Below are 25,810 nucleotides of genomic sequence, written 5' to 3'. Positions count from 1 at the left end.
CAGCAGTGCTCACCACTGCACCACCGTGCTGCCCCTAATCACCACCTTCAACGCCTCCGACAGAGGCTTATTGGTCTAATATTCCGTTTTCTCTCTGCCTCCCATTTTAAAAAATGGAGTTACATTAGCTACCCTCCAAACTTAGGAACCGTCTCAGGTCTATCGAATCCAGGAAGGTGACCACCAATGTATCCACTATCTCGACAGCCACTTCCTTAAACACTCTGGGATGTAGATTATTAGGCCCTGGGGATTTATCAGCCTTAAATCCATCAATTTCCTCAACACCATTTCTCTACTAATATTGATCTCTTTCAGTTCCTCCCTCTCACTAAACCCTGTGTTCCCCAACATTTCTGGTACTTGATTTGTGCCATTTGTGAAGACAGAACCAAAGTGTGTGTTCAGTTGCTCAGCTATTTCTTTGTCCCCTATAATGCATTCCCCTATTTCTGTAAGGGACCTATATTTGTCTTCACCAGTCATTTTCTCTTCACTTGCCTAGAGAAACTTTTACAGTCAGTTTTCATGTTCCCTGCAAGCTTACTTTCGTACGCTATTTTCCCCTTCTTAATCAATCCCTTGGTCCTGCTTTGCTGAATTCTAAACTGCTCCCAATCCTCAGACTGGTTTTTCTTGGATAATTTTTATGCTTCTACCCTGGATCCCTAATTTCCCTGGCAAGCCATGGATTGGCCACCTTTCTCATTTTACCTCTGTGCAGACAGGAGTAATCAACATTCTTCCTACTACAAAGTGCCTAAAACACACTTCTCTGGTTTAATATTACTGCTTCCCTTTTACACTGTGTGCCTCGAGATACCATGCAAAAATTCCATCTCCTTCTCCATTTGCACTTACCTTTCATGATGTGTGTAGTTGCACACCGAGATCTATTAATGTTACTGTCCATTCAGAAATTCATCGTGGGATTGTTGCTTGTTCATTAAAAATCACAAATGAATATCAACAATGAAAAATAAAAATTACAATTTTGGTGCATTGAAATAATCAGTTAGTAAACATCACATAAATCAAACCTAAGTTCCTTTAAAATTTCCCCAAATTTCCCTCACCAGAATTCAGAAAGAGCTTCACTACCTAGAAAGTCAATGACATGTTCCTTAAGAATTGTTACCATGGCGGAAATATGAAATCTTCATACAGAGGGTGGTGAGCATCTGGAACGGGCTGCCAGAGGCAGTGGTAGAGGCGGGTACAATTTTGTCTTTTAAAAAAAGACAGTTACATAGGCAGGGTGGGTATGGAGAGATATGGGCCAAATGTGGGCAAGCAGGACCAACTTAGGGATAGAAACTGATGCATGGACAAGCTGGGCCGAAGGGCCTGTTTCCATGCTGTAAACATCTATGACTGACTAAAAGAGTGCTAGAGAGAGAAACGTGGAGAATAATAATGACATGAAGCGGACATGTTTCCAGTAATATCTTTGGTTGGCAATCTTGCTGTTCCAAAAATCCCCAATAAGCTACTGAAATGATGCAGTCCCTTGACACTTATCCATCTGTTCTCATTTAGCATTTTTCTTTGAGGTATTTCCTCTTTTATTCTTCGATTTTTGGATCAATGTATTTCTGCCCTTCTCTGGGCACTGCAGTCCTATCACCTGCCTTCCCACGTGGCCCGGTCTGGATAGTGACATCCCCTGTGTCCCTTTAAGAATAAGAGTGGGACTAAAATATCCAGAGTTCCTTGAATTTCATGGGGCTGAAAGAGAATAGAGGAATCAGGAGAATCTTATTAACGAGATTGAGGGCTCAATACTGAAGAGAAACTGGAGGAGTATAAGAAGGTGTAAGGCAAAATTTAAAAGGATATTCGGAAAGCAAAGAGAGAGCATGAAAATGACCATAAAATAAACAAATATTTAAAAGAGTTGGACCTAATAGAGATCATAAGAGTAGTATTTGGAAAGCAGTGGTGTAATCAGACAAAGCCAGCATGGATTTACAAAAGGGATATCATGCTTGACCAATCTACTGGAATTCTTTGAAAATGTAACTAGTTGACCAGGGAGAACTGGTGGATGTGGTTTATTTAGACTTTCCAAAGGCTTTCGACCAGGTCTCTCGTAGCAGATTACTATGTAAAGTTAAAGTGCATGGGATTACGGGTAGTGTCTTGAGATGGAGAGAAAGCTGGTTAGCTGACAGGAAGCAAGAGTTGGAATAAATGGGTCTTTTTCTGATTGGCAGGCAGTGACTAGTGGGTACCGCAGTGATCTGTGCTGAGACCCCAACAGTTCACATTATATATTAATGATTTGGACAAGGGAACTTTTGTGAGGGCCACGAAGAATCCAGCATGAGTTTTAAGGATACAAAGAAATAACATTTATTTACAATAAAATATATATACACAACAGCAGCAGCAGCAATTTCACTTGCTGCTCATTCCTTCCTGCTGGTTCCAAACTAGCCAGCTTTATTTATACAGGGAGTCTGCTAATGATTTCTCCGCCCCCCTCATTGGGGAAGCTCATGCTCCCACAGGATTGTGGGATTGTCATTAGTCCCCAGCCAACGGTAAGCAGGCAGGTTATAACAGGAACTAAATGTATTATCTCCAAATTTACAGATGATACAAAGTTGGGTGGGAGAGTGAGGTGTGAGGAGGATACTGAGATGCTTCAGCGGGATTTGGACAGGCTGAATGAGTGGGCATATTCATGGCAGATGCAGTATAATGTAGATAAATGTGAGGTTATCCACTTTGGTAGCAAACATAGGAAGACATTATTATTTGAATGGGTGTGAATTGAGAGAGGTGGATGCTCAGTGAGACCTTGATGTCCTCGTGCATCAGTCGCTGAAAGTAAGCGCACAGTCCAAAGATGTGCAGGTTAGGTGGATTGGCCATGTTAAATTGTCCTTAGTCTCCAAAAAGGTTAGGTAGGGTTACTGGGTTACAGGGATGGGGTGGACTTAAGTGGGGTACTCTTTCCGAGGCCGGTGCAGACTCGATGGGCCAAATGGCCACCTTCTGCACTGTAAATTCTATGATTCTATGAGAGTAGAGGATGAGACCGTTAAACTCTACATATTCCCGTAGGGCTCTAGAGACCTTCCCGCAGAACCCAATATCCGTAAAAAATCCTAGGTTTAACCTCCATCCCGTGCGCCGTGCCCAATCCACCTCTAACATCAGATCTACCGGGTGCAGAGCAGAAAATGTGATGTTAAGCAGCAGGAAGCCTTTGTAGGTGACTTGTCGCTTTGATCCCCTGCACTTTGTTAAGTCACGGGGAAAGAGATTTGGATCGGCAGAGGAGGGGTACAGAGGTATGGAAGTTGTCCCAAGCCAACAGAAAACTTCCAGCTGTGTTTGGTTTTAGCAATAAAACATTAGTAAAAAAAACACTCTTTAGGATGTAGCCTAAAGTTTGTTGTTTGTCTCTCAATTGAAGAAACTCCCCGAACTACCAGCAGGGCTATGTGTAGAGTTTTGGGAGACATGTCAGTTTCTGAACTTAATGATTAACACTGGCATTGTAAGACCTTTCACCCAATGAACGACAATACGTGACCAAAGCCATTTGGCTGTTTCTGGCAAATCATTGTGATTCTGAAATAGCCAATTATTTTAGCTGCTACCTGTTATCCTGGGTGTGTTTTAACCTTTTGAAGATACTGGTTGAAACTATTCAAAACATCATGAACCTCATAGATTTTCAACTGTATTGTTGAATAGTTTTTTTTTTGTTTTCTGCTTCTGATGCAAAATGGCTTGTTTTGTGATTTTCTTCATGCTTTTCATTTAAACATCACCTTTTGCCCGATAACACGTGTTTCCTGTATGACCGATATCAGGGGTTTGTGGTTTTGTTGAATTTCTGTGGATCAGTCAAAATATATACGGCACAATTTTAGCAACAACCCAGTTGTGGTTAAGGCCTTTGACATTAAAGTGTGAATTTCAATAAAGTATAAGTACAACCTAAACATAATATATTATTGTGCTCAGTTGCATGTATAGCGACTGCATAAAATCCCTCTTTCTTATGCATTCAGATAAATGCATATATAATAACAGCAAACTTCTCGCATACCTATCTGCTAAATTAGGTCACTGAGCTGAGAAACTGTAACATTTATTTATTCCTTTTATATTCCATGCCCTCTTTTCTTGGTATTCCCTTGTTTCCGTTCAATTTTATTTTTGCTTCCTTCCTTTCTATATTTTCTATATTCTGCTCAATGTTCAAAGGAGTGAGCTATACTTTTTAGAAGGTCATTTCTGAGGTTGCTTTTTTTTAGGCTGAAGGGGTCTAGCTTATCCAGTGACTCCTTATATTTGATTCTTGGCATTAAAGAGGTCAATATTCTTGCTTGCTTTTGTGCTGCATAGAAACTGAATGATCCCTGAACCATTGAACCATTGCATCTAATGTGTGTCTGCACGAGCACTCTATTGCTTTTAATTTGGCTTCTGTGTGATTTGAGCTCAACTGGTCTAGCAGTGACAATGAAACACTTCCATTTCACACTGATAAACATGATGATTTGTAGGTGTCACACAACTTCACCCTTGCAAGCTCTGTCTCACTAGTTGAACATATGCCACATATTTTCGCTTTTACATTGAAAATAGGCGCAGGAGTAGGCCATTTGGCTCTTTGAGCCTGCTCCGCCATTCATTATGATCATGGCTGATCATCCAACTCAGTAACCTGTTCCCACTTTCCCCCCATATCCTTTGATCCCTTTAGCCCCAAGAGCTATATCTAAGTCCTTGTTAAAAACATACAATGTTTTGGATATTTTCGCATCAATTGTTTTGTGTGGTAGCGAATTCCACAAGCTCACCACTCTCTGGGTGAAGAAATTTCTTCTCCGCGCTATCCTAAACGGTTTACCCCATATCCTTAGACTGTGACCACTGCTTCTTGACTCCCCCCGTCACTGGGAACATCCTTCCTGCATCTATCCTCTCTTGGCCTGTTAGAATTTTATAGGTTTCTATGAGATTCCCCCCTCATTTTTCTAAACTACAGCAAATATAAGCCTAATCGACTCAATCTCTCCTCATACGCCAGTCCTGCCATCCCATAATAATATGTGTTCTCCCTGGTACTTATCCACGTTAAAGATGCGTTATCCCGGCTGCCAACTCTGTTGAGGTTTCTTCACAAAGCCTTTCACCACTGCCCTTTGTTGAAGCCTTAATACTGACAATTTCAGGAGGGAATCCCAACATGAACACCTCAACCACCTCACTCTATACTCTGTAATTTCATCCTAGAAGTAGTCCTTCCTAGTTTCACCCTAGAAGTACATCCTAGAAGCTCTCTTAATGATAGATAACAGTTTATAACTATGAACCAGTGTTCAATGCTCCATGACATTAGTTTCTGTAGGGTTCCTGGGGTGGAATTTTATCAAAGACCTTCGTAAGTTTAGCTAGACTGTCACCCCCTCCCCCACAGTATATCACACCCTGTCAGTTTCAGATGTCACTGCCTCAAAAATTAAATTCCATGAGGTTGGCTAATCAAGATCTGTACCTTCCGAAGCTATGGTTGCTGCCTTTTACTCAGTTATTTTTAAACATTTTTCTTTTGATTATTGACTCCATTAGCTTTCCAGTCATTGGGTTCTGGCTAATGGATCTGTAATTGTCAGGTGCAGGAACTCTATTTGCTTGTTTCCAGTCTGTTGGAGCCTTCTCGGTGTTCATTGACTTCCTGAAAATGACTGTTGGTGCTTCACAAAGCTGTGCCCTTTGTTTCTCTCATTGTCTTGGGATGCGGATTATCTGAAAGCTCTTGTCTCGGTATTACAATTCCAGATCACGCATGCTTGATATTGAATGTTATAATGTCAAACTCTCTCTCAGCAAAACCTGAAAGGTGTAGTCATTTATTACGTTTACCCGTTGTTGTTCATGTTAATTTTCAATTCTACATAAGGTCCTTAATGCTTTGACATCTATTCGAAGAGATGCCTTTCTGTTCAGTACTGGAAGAGATTTTTCGTGTTGCTCTTTGAATCTATTGTTTTGACCCATTTTTCTTCTTCCTTGGCACCTCCTTTTACTTCTTTCTATTATTGTCCTTGGCTCTATAGGCACTCTCTTCCTGTTACAAGGCTCTAAAATGTTTCTTTTCTCTTTAAATCTGCTTTAGTTTCCCAACTCTTTCCTTCCAGAAGTATTTTGTGCCTTTTTTCCAGTTGTACTTGGGCACATAACTGACCCGATACAAATGTTGTATTATTTTTGTCCATTTATCCTCAACTGTCTTATCTTTAAGTAGTCTTATTGCAGTATTCATTCTAGATTGGAAGAAGACAGATTACATTTCCCATATAAAATAGTACTCTCTTTCTGAGATGACCTCTCTCTAATATTGATGTACAGTTTTCAGTGTAAGATATTAGTTTTGACATTTTGACAGCATAATGGAAAAAATAATTTCACTGATGTTGCCTGGGCAATTCATTCTGTGTATATTGGCTCTTGAGACTTTGAGCTCCAAAGACAGAATCAATAGATACGTCTTGTTTAATCTTTTGCTCCACTATGTGACACTTCTCATGCTCCTCAGTTAGCCAAAGAAGTGACCATACCATTGTTTTTCATAGGAGAAGGATTTAACAAAGCACATACACACTTTTTTAACTCTTTGAGGGTGCATAGTTGGGTTAATGTTGAAACATTTCCAGGAATAATAAGTATTTGGAGAGAAATCAGATTAGCAGATAAGGGATTATTCTCCTTCGAGCATAGAAGGTAGAAATTTAAAAGAAATATTCAAAATTGGTCAGGGTTTTGATTGAATAATGAGGGAAATATTTTTCTTTTTTAAAATAAATTTTGAGTGCCCAGTTCAATTTTTCCAATTAAGGGACAATTTAGCATGGCCAATCCACCTACTCTGCACATCTTTTGGGTTGTGGGGGCAAAACCCACGCAAACACGGAGAGAATGTGCAAACTCCACACGGACAGTGACCCAGAGTCGGGATCGAACCTGGACCTTGGCGTGTGAGACAACACTGCTAACCACTGTGCTACCATGCTGCTGGGAACTATATTTCTGCTGACAAGATGGTCAATAACCAGAAGAGACCGATTTCAGATAATTGGCAAAAGACTCATGGGGGCGATTAATATTTTTTAATGCATCGAGAATTAATGCACTGTCTGAAAGGGGGTTTGGATATATACTTAAAATTGAACAATATGTCAGGCTGGGAAAGAGCAGGGGAGTGACGCTAATTAGATGGTGCTGTCAAAGAGCCAGCACAGATATGGTCGCCCAAATGGCCTCGTGCTGCATGATTCTGTGGTATTTAATATATTCTAATCACAGATGAGGAGACCTTAAATACCCAAAAGATAATGCAATATTAACAAGGTGTTTTTGTCTGCTTGCGTTTATCTTGTATTTAAAACACCTTGAAGCACAAGATAGTAAGCACAGCTCTTTAATCCCAAAATAGAGCACGTTGATGCTAAAACTGGTACCGTTGATATTGACATTCATGTAAATGATCAACAGTAATCACTTTATGTTGATATAATGACTGTCCATTTTAAATATGGATGCTGTAAGTGGTGCGTACTTTACTTGTAACAAACATATTTTACAAAGATTAATTTAGAGCATTCTTGCCAATGTTTAGGTTTTATGAGCACAAGCTTCCAAATGGATTCCATTCATAATGACAAATTGGTCACCCCATTAAGTGCCGATGAATATCACGAGTCTGAAACATCTGGGCATTTTTTGTTTGGAGCAAATACTCCAATAGCTTTTCCCTCTTACCTAGCACACCCCTTGGGATGAATCCCCTAGTTTCTGACCAAACGTTCAAGTGGATCTTGCACTCACTCAGCTGTCAAACTTAGATCCCGCATAGTTCGAGATAATCTTCGTCTGTTCAGCCATTGTGCCAAGAATGAATTTTACTTCAGTTGTGATGATCTTGGGAGGACAATGTACTGCAGGGTCATTATTTGAAACTGCTTCCTTTGCAGATGACAAGTGTGTGACTATTTGCATCTACAAGGGAGCAGAGTTCTGCGTAAATTAATGATGGCCTCTGTTACAAACCAGTATTTATTTTTATATTAGGAAACTGGGTGAAACCACAACAATATTTCAATTTGTAAAACTGTGAGGAAAGGATACTTTGCTGCAGGAGTGAATCCACTGAAAAATAGGGATCTTTTATATTAAAACATACTTTATTATTAACACAGGAATAACCACGTTAACATCACAAATTATGTTTCAATTAACTGTTAAACATTTATTAAAATCAAAGGAAACTTTAACTACTAACTTATACCTTCTCTATCTCCAATTAAATAAAGCCCATGACAGGTCAGAAGCCACTGGTGAATAAAGTTCGCAAACACCGTGTTAGTTGCTGTACTCTTGTGTAGAGCTTTCTTGGAAAAACTGCTTGGAGAGAGAGCGAGACCCTTTTAGGAACATCCTGCAGATTCTTCTGTCTTTGTCAGGCTACACAATCCTACAGCCAAGACAGCTTACTACAGACCTGGCTCCTCCCATCAATTACAGCATCTCTATCCCACTCCAATGTCCCATAACTGGCTTATCTAAGTCTAAACACAATAGGCGTGCAATTCACCCCCCAAAAAACGAAGTGTAACTTTGGGGAGGTTTGGCAGTGTACTCCCCGCCGGTGTTTTGGGTGAGACCCAGACCTGTATTCACAAACACATTTTTTGGGCTTGGGGAGTGTTTCACTGGTCAATCGTGCACTTCAAATTTTTTCTGTAGGATGGGACTAAACTTGCCAGCAAGACCAGCTACTCAGAGATTGGAGAACCATTTTAAAAGGGTGCCCCAATTGCAAAGTGAAGTTGAGGGTCTCCCACACCCTGCACCCATGGACAATGTGACCCCCCGCAGACATGGCCAAGACCTCCAACCTTAGACACTCAAGGGGAAACATCCATCCCATCACTAAGGGGAATCTCCAGTAATCATAACAAAGCTCCATTAGGCATCCCTTTGTAAATAAGCAAATGAATGGATGAAATTAATAATTATCTCACTTTTATGGCATCTTAATTACAGCTTTAGCAGACACAGGGTCTGGATACCTTAACCTAGGTTCTTTAATAATCTTATCGCAACAGATATATATACCTTAACCCAGGCTTTTAATTGCATTACTGCAACAGTTCCAGACAGCATTACAGGTCGACACCAATAACTTGCACTTACGTCGCTCACACTATGGGCGCAATTCTCCCATCTGGGACGAAGTCCAGTGATATGGGTGGGGACTGGGAATGTTTCCTGCTGTGGAGACGGACTGGAAACCAGGCCATATCTTTCGGCCCCAACCTAATTAATTATGCATTTGGAGGGAGTTTGATGGCATGCATCTCGCCTTCACACCTGGGTGCCATATTTAAAAGGCATCCAACATCACTCACCATCCATTGAAGAAAGATGGATCTCCTGAAGAAAGAAGATGGATCTCCAGGAACACTCTGAGTCTGGGATGTGGACCTCCTTGATGACACTGAAACTGGAAGATCCATCTGATAGATGCTCCCCCCCAACCATTCCAGGTTGCTAGGGACTTCCATCCCAACTCCCAGAGGCAGCACCAGTCATTCTGCATACCATGGTGTTCCAGAGGTATTTGGACCGGCATGTTTTCACATTGGCATTGCGGAGAATCAAGCGTGTGGGGAAGTTTCCGGTTGGGCCTTCACCTGTATTCCATTAGCGGGATGCAAATCCGTTTCATACAGGTGTCCCCCAGTGGGTTTCCTGATCTGCTATGGCGGACACCAGTGGAAGATCCCACAAGAAATCCATGTCAGTGTAGAACCGATTTTGCCAAATTGCCCTGCTACCTGGCATTGAACCCTCTGGTGAGGGCATGGGAGAATTCCACCCATGATGACCTGCATCTGTACATGGAAGGATTTATATTCAAAGGGATCATGGCAGGGGTCAGAATGGTTCCATTGAAGATTGAATCCTGAGGCTTAAGCAACCACAAGAATGGAAGCACAGTGTGCAAAGGCTGCTATCTGATTTCCTGACTCTCCTCTGGAAGGACTGCTGTGGGTTGGAGGATTTACAATACAATTTTCTGTGGATGGGAGGAAGAGGTTAATCCCTTAAACTAAACGGGTGTGGCTGCAAGTGGCAGTAAGCAGCAGTGGGTTAGAAAACCAAACCCTGATGTGCTTGCTTGCAGGCTGCTGTAAGGAGGGGAAGGGGGGAGGCGCTGCCGAAGCAGTGACATTCTTGTTGGTGGGCAGTAATTGTCACATTGAGGGACCTGGCATTGGGAAGAAGGGGCCAGCTGGGAGCCATTCCCTAGCCCTTGTTGCCAATCCTCCTAACCCTCCCCCAAACGCTCCCCATGATCTCCACCCCAATCGCTTTTCCACCATGCCGATCCTGTGCCGCAGTGGGTGCAGTGCCAGCAGAACAACCAGCTCCCCAGTGGCAATGCCACGCAATGAAGAGCTGCCTGCTTCTGACTGGCTGGCAGCTCTCAGCAGGCAGGACTTCTGCACCCTCCTGAGGGATAGCCCATCGCAACCCAGTTAAGTGCCTGATTTGAACGTATGTTTGAGCCCTTTCTTTTGATTCCCCTTTGATACCATTTCTTGTTTTATTTATTTATTTTGTCCATGGACTCATAATCGGAATGGGTCTTTAAGCGGTGGATTTAAGCTGATACACCCTGCTAGTCAGGGCAGTGTGTTCCAGGATTTGGTTTTTGGAGCGAAGAAACCAGACTCGTCGGCGCCGAGGGAATCTGAAGGACAGTGTTCTGGCTGACAACAGTCGGTCATTGATTCCTGCTGGATGCTTCTGAGAAACCTGGGCAAATGTGATTAGACCTTGAAGGGAGTAGGAGCTCTCTCTCTCTCTTTCTTTTAAGTATAGGACTGCTTTATTGTTCAAAAACTACTGAGTGCCTGGCACATCTTTACTATATATTTGAAATGATCTTGAATCTACAAAGCAAGTAGACAGCTTTGCCAGAGAAAACCCTCTCAAGCTGAGAAGGAAGAAGCATCAAAGCTAAAGTTTGACCTCCTGAAAGACTTTAACTAAAAACCATCAGAGTGCATTGGAGATTGTTTATCCGTTTTACTTTATCATAATTGTTTCTTCCCTCTCCACCTCCCTTTCCCTGTTTATGTGTGTGTGTCTTAGAGAGAATGGGGTGAGTTGGAAAGGGGGATGTGGTTGGGAAAGTGGTTGTCAGGTAGTCAGTTACATTGTCAGTTTAATTATATTACTGTTAAATAATAAAAGGTTATCTGCAAACATGGTAACAAGATCTGTGCATTGAGTCAGCTTTCACGTGGGGGTTTTCCTTGTGGCTCAATTAAGTACAGAGAGCAATAGACACACCAACAATCTGGATAAGACCGTTTTATTTTCTCAATCTTGAGTTCGCGTACACAAGAGATGAGATCTGGATGCTTGCCAAGATCTATCTGCTGAACACTGATAAAAATATATCAATTATACAATTTCCAAAAAACAATAGCCCACCCCAGTTGGACTCGATCAAATCCCTGAAGCTGTCATGTTTAAACTTTATCCAATAAAATTGCGATCAACCCATGATTGAACCTCATCCCGTTACCTGTTGTTTACCAAAACCCTTTACGTCAATCTTAAGTTGTTTTCCCCATTCTAGCATCCTGCCGACCCTTTGTTCAGTTAAAAACAGGATGGCAGAACTGGCATCCTTTTTACTCCATGGATTGTTTCAGAGAGCCAGGATATCAAAAGTGTCTTCCTTTTCACTTCCAGAGTATATCGGGGGACCACTGATAAAAATTTGCTTACTATGTTATCTGCTGATCACACATCTCCAGTGTCTCAAAAACATGGGCAAGTTACCTAGCCGAAATCACATCATGCATTGTGGCCACTGCTTGTAGCCAGAGTTTACACGATTACCACTGCTATGTCCTAAAATACAGGTTTAATGATTAATAATGATTACCCAGCACACTTTCTATAATTAATCTCAATCCTTAATAAACACATTTATGTAAAACTGCTCCAGTGGCATCCTAGCTATTCAGTTTTAAGAGGTCTCATCGCTGGGCACTCCCTTCAGTGACTACCAAGGTCCTCTAGTATTTTAAAAATAACATCTAATTTCACTTGTGTTGCGATGACGGATCAAGTGGGGCTAGAATTGACCGCGCACTTGCCCGGGGGTGGGGTGGGGGTTGCGATATTTAATTCACCGGGCTTGTGGAAAAGAGGTGATACAGATACTTTCCAGCAGACAGGCAAGACCCTCCATTAAATAATAACCTGTATGTGTACCTAACCTCAACTGGACAGGACTGAATGTATTAGAATATGGTTTTCGCAATAACAAGTTTCTCAATACTGCCCTGTTTTCCTAAAAGACAGCAACAATAAAAGGCTTAAATCTGCAATGAGGACTTGAATTATCTCAGGTGATTGAACCCATAAACCTACGTCATAAAATTAAATTTATCCTTCAGATTATAGCCTAAACTATTTAGAGGGTGTGCTATTTGAAACAAAACCCGACAGGAAATTGTATTTTAAAATGATTTTCCACTTTGCATTGAATGTAGACACCTACCATTTTACTTCAGATACCAGATGCATGATTGTTTCCTGTATTCCACTACCAGTATGTTTAACCTTAACCCAGAAGTGTACTCCTACGATCTCTCTGAATGAGACTGTTAAATGTAACCCGGTTGCTACTAATTTAATAGTCGTTTTGTTCTGAAATCACTTCCTTTGGAAAATGTATTCAAATGCACTTTTAAATTCGGACCAAAAGGTTGGGTCTGCTTTTAACCCTGTATAAGTGGCTGGTTTTGAATTTCATCCTTCCTCTGAAGTAGATAATTATTACATAAATGCAGAGTTCATGAATTACAAATTAAGTCAGTAACACGGCTATATTTCAGAACTAAAAGCCTTTTAAAATCAGAAAAGCACAAATTCTAGATTTGTTATTGGTGTAAATATTCACAATGTGGTATTTGCAGATGAACATGATCATTTCTGGGTAAAAAAGACCAAGGGCAGGATTTTTTGGGTGGCGAGGTTTTCTGTCCCACCACCCAATCGGTTTCTCCGTAGCCATTTAATGCTCCACGGAGTGTTAATTGGCTGGAGATGGGACTCCTGCCGCTCACTGAGATGAAAATCATGTAGCAGAGAGTTTCAAGCTAATCTAATTATCTTGTAGCTCTGTAGACCTGACAGCACCAGTAGCATAGTGGACAGGCAATAATAATGAGGCCACCTGGCAATAGTATTAACAAAAGCAAACTGAACAGGAAGCCACATTATGAATGCTTGACTGAGCTCCATGAATGTCTAATGTACTTGTATCTCATCCATCAATGTTAATACTGCTGCAGAGCTGAGTGAAATTTTTGTTTGATTGAAATCTCTAGTAGCTTATAACAACTTGCTGTTTATTTGAAGAGTTTTTTTCACTGCCTGTGTGTTAATTTACACAAGATTAAGAGGTCTAATGTGGATAAAAGCTTCTGGCAATGATAATATGAATAGCTGTCATTAATTTTGTCCTCTTACCCTGTAAACTTGTCACTATGTCTCCTGCCTACAACCATTCAAATAGAGGTGGGAGGAATGAATTTGTCAATCCATCTACCTAAATTCACTGAAACTGAAACACCCTCTTTGTCCTGAGGGTTCCATTTTCCGCACTTAGAATCACAGCAATAACAGTGCGTCGCCTTCTGTAATTTAGTGACACTTCCCTTTCAAGAAGAAAAGAAATTATTAGCAAGCTCTGCTGATGCCCTTCTTAAGTATGCAGGCAGGGAGCAACGAGGGCCCTGCTCACCCGAATGCTACAGTTCAGTAAATGTGGGGGCAGGACCAAATATGTGTGCAGCCTATCTCCATTGCAGTGGGAATGGGCAGGTGGGGAATTATGACTCCAACAGCTAATAAGAAACGATTGGAAGCATTTTTAGCCCAATGTATTTCAACTTGTCTGTGCATTTATATGTGCATAATAGTGTTGGACATCATTCATGCTACTTTACCTCTTGTATATCTGATTATGAGGAACAAAAGAATTTCAGTCAATTCTGCAATCCAAACAATTGACAAACTTCTAAATGTGCATCTTGCATACATTAAGCCTTACTCTATGATTTATGCAACAGAGCTAATGTATATATGAAAGTATTAGTGACCAATTATAGGATGAAATCCTAGAAATACAAGATTAAATTCCAAGACCTAAACAGAAGCAATGAATAATATGTATTCACTTAGAGCTGTATTATTGATCTAAAACTTCCCCATGTGTATTAGTTATGTTCTTTGCTAGTTTACGAAAATGCCAGATATAAATTCTATTGATTATATTTATATTATTATATTTCTATTGCAGAACAATGGATGTATCAGTGAGTTTGAATGACGGGCAGTCATTCATCTCTAGTTCTGTCACCATCACTGCCACAGCCTGTGTAAGTAAAGAATTGTATTTATGTATTCAGGAAATTCAACAGTATGCATGAAATATAATATTGTTCTTAAAGTTTATTTTCAAAATGCTATTAAAGTTCAGCTTAGCCACATCATTTAGTTTCACAATGTTACAATGCAGCTCAAGGATAGAATGCTACGTAAATTTGCTGCTTGTCTTTATCAGTTTAAAAAACACTGAAATCTGAGGTATTATTGGCACAGGGGTGTAAAAGCTACTTGTACCAATTTTGTGCAACTGAGCTGCTAACAAAACGCTAATTACAGATTTGTTTAAGTCACACAGTAGGTTTGTAGGCTTTTAAAGCATGAAAATAATGTGACATGCTCTACATTGCATAATAGCCTTTTCCCTGTGTATAGAATTCTTCACGCACAAAGTTTAGATCTTCATAAAGCCAAATGTGAAACCAGTGCTTACTGCCATTTTGCCCCCACACTTCATGACACTGGTTGGACTATTGCCACCCTTGAGACCACCAGGCATTCACAATACTTCAGATAGAAGGAAAATATAAATGCACTGATGTCACATTACAATCTCTACCTTCATCATGTTGTTACGGCTGATTGTAAGTTATTAAGTAGATGCATCACTGCCCTAATTAGCGATAGTTCTCAGATGAGAATTTGGAGATAACTTAAATTATTGTTTTAAATATAGCCTAAAGTGTTGGAAATGCATGACATGTTAATGTTTATGTGCGAATTCTTCAAGAGAATTCTTAACTTTCAAAAACATTATTCAAGGAATGTGAGCTTCGCTGACTAGAACAGTCTTCATTGTCCTTGAGAAGATGGTGGTGAGCTACCTTCTTGAACCATTGCAGTTTATGTGGTGTAGGTATAGCCACTGAGCTATAGGGATGGCGTTCCAGGGTTTTGAGCCAGTGACAGTGAAGGAACTGCGATATATTTCCAAGTCAGGATGGTGAGCGACTTGGAGGGGTGCGTCCAATTGGTAATGTTCCCACGTATCTGCTGCCCTTGTTCTTCTAGATTCTAGTGGTTATGGGTTTTGAATGTGCTGTCTAAGGAGCCTTGATGGGTTCCTGCAGTGCATCTTGTAGCTGGTACACATTGCTCCTACTGTGTTTCGGTGGTGGAAGGATGAAGCAGGCTGCTTTGTACTTGGATCAGTGATTTTCAAGCCTTTTTTCTTGGGATATACTTTTGCCAACTGGCCAGTCTTCGCAAGCCATGCCTACCGGCCTTCGCGACACGTGGCATATTCGCTTATCTTTAATGCGAAAGGGCGTCCTGCTTGATCCTCACGACCTCACTCCAATCAAGTTCACAGGAGGAGAGTGCAATGCACATATCAGGTGCAGACTTCAGCCGGTTCCTTTGTGCCATCTTCATTTTTGTGAGAATGGAAAATCGCACATGTTGGTCGTAGGGAAGGGCAGTAGCAACAACATGCTTGTTTTACTCAGCACTGGATTCTCCTGAGAGATGCCAGTCCAGAATGCTGAGAAGCCTCATGGACTTCTGGGATGTTATTGATGTGCTATCACAGGTCAGGTACAGCAGCGTAGTCTTTTTATTTGGAGTCAGCTGTAAGTTAACAACTGACTCTGGGGTCTCAATATCAAAAGGCTATTTTCACCCACCCTTTCTGTTACAAAATCTGAAACTTTTCCTCTCATTTTCCAGTACGTCCCTGCATATAACACACATGGGCTTTGCATCCTTATTTGTATTGGCACAATTGACAAAACCACCCCTCAAGATATCGGGCGGGATTCTCCGATAATCATCATAATGGCCGGAACCCGGCGCCAAAAACGGCGCGAATCACTCCGGCATCGGGCTCCCCGAAACGGCGCGAATTCTCTGACTAGCAGCAGCATGGTGCCCCCGTCTCGTGCGAGTGCGGCGACGCCGTCGGGCCAGACCCAGCGATGAGGGGGGCAGCCACAGGAACAGGCCCCCGTCGCAGCCGACCCAGGACACCCCTACCCAGGACACCCCTACCCAGGACGCCCCTACCCAGGACGCTGACGCACCGGACACTGACGCACCGGACACTGACACACCGGACACTGGCGCACCGGACATTGACGCACCGGACACTGACACACCGTACGCTGGCGCACCGGACACTGGCGCACCGGACACTGATGCACAGAACACTGACGCACAGGACACTGACTCACACGACACTGACGCACAGGACACTGAGACACAGGGGATGGATGGACAAGAACTACCACTCCAGGGGACCATGGACTTTGGGTAGGATGAGGAGCACGAGACTACGTCACTGCTTTCTCCTTCATCCTCCACCATCGCAGAGACACTCGCCTCGGTTGGGCACTTTAGCGATGAGGCATCTGGTACACTAACTGGTGCGCACAGCATAGCCGTCCCGATGCAGCAGGTGGAGGCAGGGGCAGCCGAGGGGCCGGGCGGCCGGAGAGCAGCCATGCGCAGGCAACCGTCTGCTGCCCAGACGGGTTGCGGGTTCCTGGAGTTACCACACCCACCCATAGGCCTGATGCAGTCACGGACCAAGGGACGATCGAAGGCGCTGATGGCCGGCTTGAGGCAGCTGTAGACGAGGGTGGAGGAGTCCACCCACATGCAGGAGCAGAGAGTGGTGCCGGTCATACGTGCCACCCAGGCCGAAACCACAAGGGTGGCGTCCGCGGTGGAATCAATGGGGGGCGACGGTGTCAGACATGGGGAGCAGTAAGCAAGGCCTGGGGCTTTGCATGCAGGCAGCGTATGTGGCCCAGGACATGGCTGCCCTCTCGCAGGAAGCCATGAGCCAGAGTCAGCAGCAGATCGCAGAGGCGCTCAACACCGTGGCCCAGTCCCAGCAGGCAATGGTCCAGTCTCAGCAGGCCATCACTGAGGGCATCGGCGCCATTGCCCAGGTGCTGGCCGGCGTCGCCCAGACACAGACAGGGTTGGCCAACTCCCTGAGCTCCATGGCTGCAAATTTGCAGACCCTTGTTGATACCAGGGTGGGCCTCCAGGACTGGCAGCGCCAGGTGTCGGGGGTGGGGGGGTGGTTCCGAATGGTCGGTCCGTTCGCATTCCCGACCCATGTAGAGCCCCGGAGGCCATCGGGCACCCCGAGGGAGGAGGAGGTGTTGAGGCCCGTTCCAGGTCCCCCTGCAAGGGAAGTCCCAGAACACCGCGATACCTCGGACTCCCCCCCCCCCCCCCTCTTCCGTCCCAGGTGCATCTGGTGGGCAACGGGCAGGACAGACTGGCAGCTCGCCATCCCAGTCGCCCGAGCCGCAGCTTGGCCATCTAGGCCTGGCCGCCCCAGGAATCGGCCGCGAAAGGGATCCAGTGTCAGAGGGCAGGAATCACAGGAGTCCACCTCCAGTTCTGCTGTACCGTCTGGGGAACCACCTAGACGTAGTCAAAGGGCCCGTAAGGCCAAAAGATTAGACACTGAGTAAGTTGGCACGGGTGCAGGGCACAGATTAGTTATAGGGGCGAGGGCACGTGTTTGAACTATTTGTTATTAAAATCACTTTCACACCTACAGAAGCTGCCTTTGTGCTCTGTCCGATGCGTGCGGGGGTGTGGTGTGAGGTGAGCGCCAGTGTGTGTGTGAGGGGTGATAGAATGTTGGCCTCAGGTGATTGTGCCCCCCTCCCCCCCGGGTCGCCCTCGCCACCCCCCCGGGCAGACGACAGGACCGTGCGCTGCAGTGTCAGGGCTGCATGCAGAGATAGTCCGGGTTGAGGGTGGTACTGTAGCCATGGGTCAGGCATTGTCCAATGATGTAGAGCCCAGAGCTCATTGCAGGGCGGGTTGTCACCACCCTCCATGGCCTGCAACAGACACGTTTCCACTGGCGACCGTGTGAGCCCGGCCCAATGTGCCGTAGGTGGATGTGCAATGGAGGAGTGGTTTGCATGCGAGTGGGGTGAGGGTGGTTTGTGTTGGGTGGTGGGTGGGTGGTTGGGTGAGGGTGGTTGGTGGTGGGTGGGTGGTGGGGCTGAGGGGGGTCGGCCGGTGCCGTGGTGTGCAGCCTGTGCCCACACTCGGAGATTCTCCTCCCCCCCACCAAGCCGTGAATCGGGCGGCTATCAGCCTTTCTCGTGCCCGCTGGCCCAGCAGGGAATGGTGGGCAGCCTCCCATCCATGCCCAGCCCGTCTGTCCTGACCATTGCCCCCATCCTCCTCATCTGGGGAGGACTGCACCTCATCTTGCTGCTCCACCCCTTCCCCCTCCTCTGCCTGCAGCACATCGCCCCTCTGCTGGGCAGTGTTGTGCAGGGCGCAGCAGACGCAACGATGCGGCCGACCCTATCTTGTGGGTATTGGAGGCCCCTCCATAGCGGTCCAGGCATCTGAAATGCATCTTTAGAAGCCCAAAGCACCTCTCTATCGCACCCATGATCGCTGCATGGGCATCGTTGTAGGCGATCTTCACGTTGGTCTGTACGTATAGGCGTCATCAGCCACGACCGCAACGGGTAGCCCCTGTCGCCCAGCAACCAGCCCCTCAGCAGGGGTGGGGGCGTCCCTCGAACATGGTGGTGATGAAAGATTGTGGCAATACGAATGAGTCATGTACACTGCCCGGGTACCGGGCGCAGACGTGCAGGATCCTCATGCAGTGGTCGCAGACCACCTGAATGTTCATGGAATAGGTCCCCTTCCTATTGGTGAACACGGCCCTGTTATCTGCAGGTGGCCGCACGGCGACGTGCATCCCATCGATCGCGCCCTGGGCCATGGGAAACCTGGCCACGGCAGAGAAGCCCACGGCCCGGGCATCTTGGCTGGCCCGGTCCACAGGGAAGCGGATGTAGCAGTCCGCAATGGCACATAGGGCGTCTGTCACTGCCCGGATGCACCGGTGCACCGATGTCTGCGAGATGCCGGACAGGTCCCCACTCGGCGCCTGGAATGACCCCGTGGCACAAACGTTCAGGGCCACCATAACGTTGACGGCCACAGGGAGAGGGTGTCCTCCCCCACTGCCACGCGGTGGCAGGTGAGCCATCAGGTGGCAGATATGGGCGACGGTTTCCTGGCTCATCCAGAGTCTCCTCCTGCATGCCCGGTCCGTGAGGTCCTGGTACGACGAGTGGGGACGGTACACACGGGGCCTCATCAGGCGTCTCTGTGGCACCACCACCTCCTCCTCCTCCTCGTGCTCCTCCTCCTTGTCCTGTCGGGTGGATGGCCCTCCAGCCTGGGCGGTTGCCACCTGCCTCCCTGCAGCACGCTCCTCGGCGGCAGCCTCCGCCGCCTCCCTGGCACGCTCCTCCTCCTGCTTCCCCAGGGCAACATGTAGAAGTGCGGCTCCCACGATGGCGGCCAACATCGCTGGGTGATCACCAAACATAGCGGCCTGCAGGGGGTGGGGGGTATAGACGACATGTCATCATTGCCCGAACCCCCCGCCCCCCGCAGCCAGGTGCCATGGGCTGCATGGTCGCGACTGTTGGAAGCTGGCAGCTGGCCAGGCGAACAACCTCCCCAACCTCCCCCTCCCCGGCACTCGCCCTCTCCTCCCCGGCACTCGCCCACCCCCCTCCTCGGCACTCGCCCATCCTCCTCCCCGGTACTCGCCCATCCTCCTCCCGGTACTCGCCCACTCCCCGGCACTCGCCCTCTCCTCCCCGGCACTCGCCCAACCCCCCCCCGGCACTCGACCCCCCCTCTCCACCTCCCCCTCCACCCCACTGCACACATCCCCTCTCCACACACCCCAACTCCACACCCCCACTCCACACACACCCCACTCCACACACCGCCCACTCCACACCACCCTCCTCACTCGACACCCCCCCACTCCACACCCCCCCACTCCACACCCCCCAGTCCACACCCCCCACTCCACACACCCCCACTCCACACACACCCACTCCACACACCGCCCACTCCACCCCCCCACTCCACACTCCCCCACTCCACCCCCCCTCCACTCCACGCACACCCACTCCACACTCCCCCACTCCACCCCCCCCACTCCACACACCGCCCACTCCACACACCGCCCACTCCACCCCCCCCACTCCACACACTGCCCACTCCACACACCGCCCACTCCACACCACCCCCACGCCACTCCACACCCTCCTCCGCCACTCCACCCCCCCCCCACTCCACACACACACACACCCCTCACTCCACACACCCCCCCCCCCCTCCCCACCAACTGTGGCCGTGCCATCACTTCTCCTGCGGTCACCCCGCGCCGAGACCTACCTCCGCGCTGGCCGGCGTCAACCATCATAACTGGTTGATGCCGTTAAATAGGTGGTTTAATTTATGCCGACGTGACCTGTGGTCACGTCGGCGGGACTCCGGCCCATCCGGCCGGGACAATACGGGCAGCCCCTGGGCCCATAGCGTCGCACCGGTCCTCGCCATTCCCCAAGGCGGGTGGCGCGATTCGCGTCAGCGTGAATTTTGGGGGGCCGGAGAATTCGGAGGCCGGCGGGGGGGGGGGGGTTGGGGAATCCGCCCATCATCTTTATACTGTTTTGTCCCCGAGTTAAGTTTCTTCTTTATAGGCTTTCCATTACAAAAGAGGATAAACTAAACATTTCATCCTATGTTCTGCCTTGAGGTTATATATTGCTTGTAACCTCACATAGATTTTTTTTTCTTGGTGAAATAATTGATTTCTTAGAAACCATATTTGTTGCAAGTGCCTCCTAGATGTCCATTTTCAGACTGGCCATACCTTGGCTTCCCTTTTCTTCTCCATGTTCGTCATTAATTTGTTTCAGTATGATCAAAGTACAGATTGAAAACAAAACCCTAAAGAAATTGCGTAACTAGGATGGAATCATTACAGTTGAGCCTGTATACCGACATACCACTTAACAACAAAAATGTTCAGTGAGACTGGTTTCTTAACCAAACAGATCAATACTCTTTTTTTTATAATAATAATTAGACTTCCTGAATTTAATAGAGCTCAACTGTATCTAGCAACCAAACTAATGCATTGTGTAATATTTGGTACAAAGAACAAAAACAAAGAAATGTACAGCACAGGAACAGGCCCTTCGGCCCTCCAAGCCCGTGCCGACCATGCTGCCCGACTAAACTACAATCTTCTACACTTCCTGGGTCCGTATCCCTCTATTCCCATCCTATTCATGTATTTGTCAAGATGCCCCTTAAATGTCACTATCGTCCCTGCTTCCACCACCTCCTCCGGTAGCGAGTTCCAGGCACCCACTACCCTCTGCGTAAAAAACATGCCTCGTACATCTACTCTAAACCTTGCCCCTCTCACCTTAAACCTATGCCCCCTAGTAATTGACCCCTCTACCCTGGGGAAAAGCCTCTGACTATCCACTCTGTCTATGTCCCTCATAATTTTGTATACCTCTATCAGGTCTCCCCTCAACCTCCTTCGTTCCAGTGAGAACAAACCGAGTTTATTCAACCGCTCCTCATAGCTAATGTCCTCCATACCAGGCAACATTCTGGTAAATCTCTTCTGCACCCTCTCTAAAGCCTCCACGTCCTTCTGGTAGTGTGGCGACCAGAATTGAACACTATACTCCAAGTGTGGCCTAACTAAGGTTCTATACAGCTGCAACATGACTTGCCAATTCTTATACTCAATGCCCCGGCCAATGAAGGCAAGCATGCCGTATGCCTTCTTGACTACCTTCTCCACCTGTGTTGCCCCTTTCAGTGACCTGTGGACCTGTACTCCTAGATCTCTTTGACTTTCAATACTCTTGAGGGTTCTACCATTCACCGTATATTCCCTACCTGCATTAGACCTTCCAAAATGCATTACCTCACATTTGTCCGGATTAAACTCCATCTGCCATCTCTCCGCCCAAGTCTCCAAACAATCTAAAGTGTTCTCCTTTCCTTGTAAATGAGCACATTTTCCAGTTTAATTCAGCAAAGCCACAAGACTACACTGGGATGTTTATAAACAGCATCATGACTTTATCCAGATGTCACATTCTGGCTGTCATGTTTTGTGACAGAGCCAGAACAATCTCGAGTGTGCTGGATGCTTCTGAAACCAGCTAACACATTCCAAAACCTTTGGGCCTTCTTACCTTAAAGGGAAAAAGACACTGTAGCATGGGGGATGGGTCAGGGAGGCGCAGACACATTTACCATTGTGAGCCTGATCCAATAGCCTGTCACTTTGTGCGAGTTCAATTCAGCAAAAGGTGTAAAAATAGATCAGGATAAAACATATTGACACTTCCATCCCTTTAGATTTTATTTGCTATATTGCAATTGTGGTTACACTATAAAAATATTTAATTGTCCAGTAAATTCATCTGCAGGAGGCCCTGAGATCATGAAGAGTGCTATATGTGATCCGTTGTACTGTTTGGATTAAGAAGGGAGTAGGGCCCCTCATCTTTCCATCTCTCAATGAGGAAAACATTTTCCAGTTGCACTGGACATCTGCCTTCACGTTTCCATTTCAATTGTGGTCATCCACCAGTCAACGACCAGAAGATCTGTTGCTGCTCAAGTCTTTCCTTCTCCCATTAACCAACTATTTTCGGGGTTCCTGTTGAACCTTTCAACCACAAGCCTAAAATGCATTCTCAACTCGATACTACTTCAGTCAAGAATTTCAACACTGATGGCATAAACTCAAGCAATCCCCTACTTCTAGTTCGCCTATTCATGTTGAGTTGTGCATCAAACTTTGAAGGCGGAGTAACTTTTTAGCCAAACTTTCTCATAAGAAACAAACTAGGGTCATAGTTGCAGACACCCTTTCAGAATGGTTCAGAGCTAAATGGGTATTAGACAGGGGTGTGTCCTATCATCATATTCGTTCAACATCCAAGCAGAAATGGTCATGAGAAAGACACTTGATGGATATAAATGTGGGATATCAATTGATGAGTAGCGCGTTTTGAATCTTTGATTTGCTACTTACGTTATTTTGCTCGCTAACTCAGTGAAGGAACCACAGGAGTTGGTGGATCAAGTAAACTACAATCTTCTGATAAATGTTGACAAGTCAAAGGTGATGGAGATGGGTGGAAAGATATGCAAGATTCTGATTCTAATGGTTTTAGCACAATACTTTGAATGAATAAGTGGGCTTTGGCTTTCTTGATCACCAGATTCTGATTTGTGTCCCAAAGTTGAGAATGCATTTTAGGCTTGTTAATATTCATAATAAAGAATAGTTATAGAATTATAGAATTATTATTAGTTGTTTACTCAAGTACTTGCCCCTAAGAAAGAAAGAATACTTGATATAAATATTATTGGATTGAGATAATCTGGTGCCAGGTTTTGCTATCATTTGGTAACAGCAATATCAGAAAACTTGTCCTTCTGCAGTTCAATGGCTTCCTTTTGGAGCTACTCCAGTACATGCACATTGATGAAGGATGGTGTTATGAAGATTGTAAACCCCTCCATGATTTGTGAAACGAGAAAATCATTCTTGAAATGCAAATTCAGCAATTTTTCTCTTGTGCATGTTTTGTGGTATCATCACAGTGAGTCACAACAGTGTCACATTGTGATTTTAAGGAAAATATGCCTGGTTTCGCTGGAAAAGTTGCTTCTGTCACAATTGAAGCTTCATCAAAGTCGCAAGTTATCATGTAGTTCTTTCACTAATTGGTTGTGCTGCACATTCTTCTATTGAGCAAGTTCATGGGTTTTATAATATCCTCTATGAAAGTAAGGATTTACAGGCATTTATTGTCTTGGAAATGAGTGCTATCTTTCCCTTTAAGATTCAAGAACAGTTGAAATTCACTAGCTAATTCCAAATGAAAGTCCATCAGCACAGCTCCCTGACTGAGCCACTGAACTGCAATACTATGCCAGTCTATGGTCAACTTTACATTCACACAACAGTTGGCTAAACTACCTTCAAGTGAGAAGTGTACCACATATAAATGATGTGCGTTTCAATGATCGTGTGATTCATTTGGATATTGTGCTTCTTGATGTAAAATGCAATGAGAGTTACCAATTGCTGTTTTGTGGGGAAGTGGACATGAGTGATGTTGGATCAGCCATGATCTTGTTGAATGGCAGATCAGGCTCGAGGGGCCAAGTGGCCTACCCCTGTTCCTATTTCTTATAGTCTTTAAAGTGGTTTCACAGACATGGCTCTTTGATGGGAAATTATATTATTCACCTTAACAGCAGCATTGATTATGTGGAGAGCATCGGTAAATATCGACTGCTGTTTCTTGATGGTGTTTCTAGTTAATAAAATGCATCCACTATGATAACCTCCTGAGCATCATGGGGTCTGGACCTCATGATCTCGGACGAATACGAGTTGCCCTGTTATGGGGCAGGGTTTCCCCTTAACAAGGGGAGTCCAGCAGACATAAAAACCCCGACTAGGCTATGGGTCGAGGTGGGAGAACCTTCGGAGAGTTGTAGATAGTGGGTTGTGTTAATTAAACTTTTTTTGTTTTGCCTCCATCATTGCTTCCTTGTGGTCACTCTGTCCGGATCCAACATCCACTCATAATTTTCCTGCTTACGTCTCATTATTGTTTACATCATACTATTTAGGATTTGTACATTCTTTTGATACAGCTGTTTATGAATCATTTGGTGTTTTTTTTCATTGCTATCAGCAGTAATCTTATGGAATTCCCCATTTCTCTTGAAACTCTTGTAACTTCAGATTCCTTTGATTAAACGCGGTAACCAGTTGTGACTACAAGACATAAAAATCAGGAATCAATTTTATGAGAATCCGAATAAATGAATATTCATGAAGAAATAATGCTTTCACATAAAGTAACTCCTCTAGTCCATTTTCTTCATTAAACACTAACAATGTATCTTTATTTCCTTTTATATTAGTGAGTGAGTTTGTGTCGGTGAAAACTATGCAGACTGCAAAGGCAACTGCAAAACAAGCTGACCTGAAACACAAACAGCCCCTGTAGCAACAGTCAGGAGTTGCCTAATCACCACTGACCACGCTAAACAGGAGAGAGGGAAATGTCCAATTTGCATGTTCGATTTAAAAGCTTTAATCAAACAGTGCTTTTTAAAAGTAAATTTATTGTACCCATGAGGCACGATGAATTTGGCTGGATACGAAGTTGAATTCGAACTGAGGCTTTATTAGTATCTGAAGTGTGGCCTCCTACAGCAGCTGATGAAATGGCTGCTAGGTGAAGGCCACGCAAATTTATAACCCGGCTCCTGGGCGGAGCTAGCATGCAGGGGCCCAGGTGAACCTATAGTGCAGGTTCTACCGTACAACTCTTAATATAGGAACACAGTGGTTTACCACATTCACCCCCTGTTAAAATTGAGTCCGGCGGGGGTGGTGGTTAACTATATACAATTCGCAAGCTTTAAT

General features: G+C 45.2%; 1 protein-coding gene across 1 annotated transcript in view; it reads left to right on the top strand.

Annotated features, from left to right (window-relative positions):
- antxr2a (ANTXR cell adhesion molecule 2a) overlaps positions 1-25,810 on the top strand; it is a 303,927-nt gene that overhangs the window by 119,027 nt on the left and 159,090 nt on the right. The window contains exon 11 of the mRNA XM_072496233.1: positions 14,423-14,501. Coding sequence (XP_072352334.1) covers positions 14,423-14,501 — 79 coding nt within the window. The remainder of the gene's footprint in view (positions 1-14,422; positions 14,502-25,810) is intronic.

Source organism: Scyliorhinus torazame, chromosome 3 (assembly GCF_047496885.1).
Source record: "Scyliorhinus torazame isolate Kashiwa2021f chromosome 3, sScyTor2.1, whole genome shotgun sequence".
NCBI classification, from domain to species: domain Eukaryota; kingdom Metazoa; phylum Chordata; class Chondrichthyes; order Carcharhiniformes; family Scyliorhinidae; genus Scyliorhinus; species Scyliorhinus torazame.
This window is presented reverse-complemented; position numbering and strand designations above follow the sequence as displayed.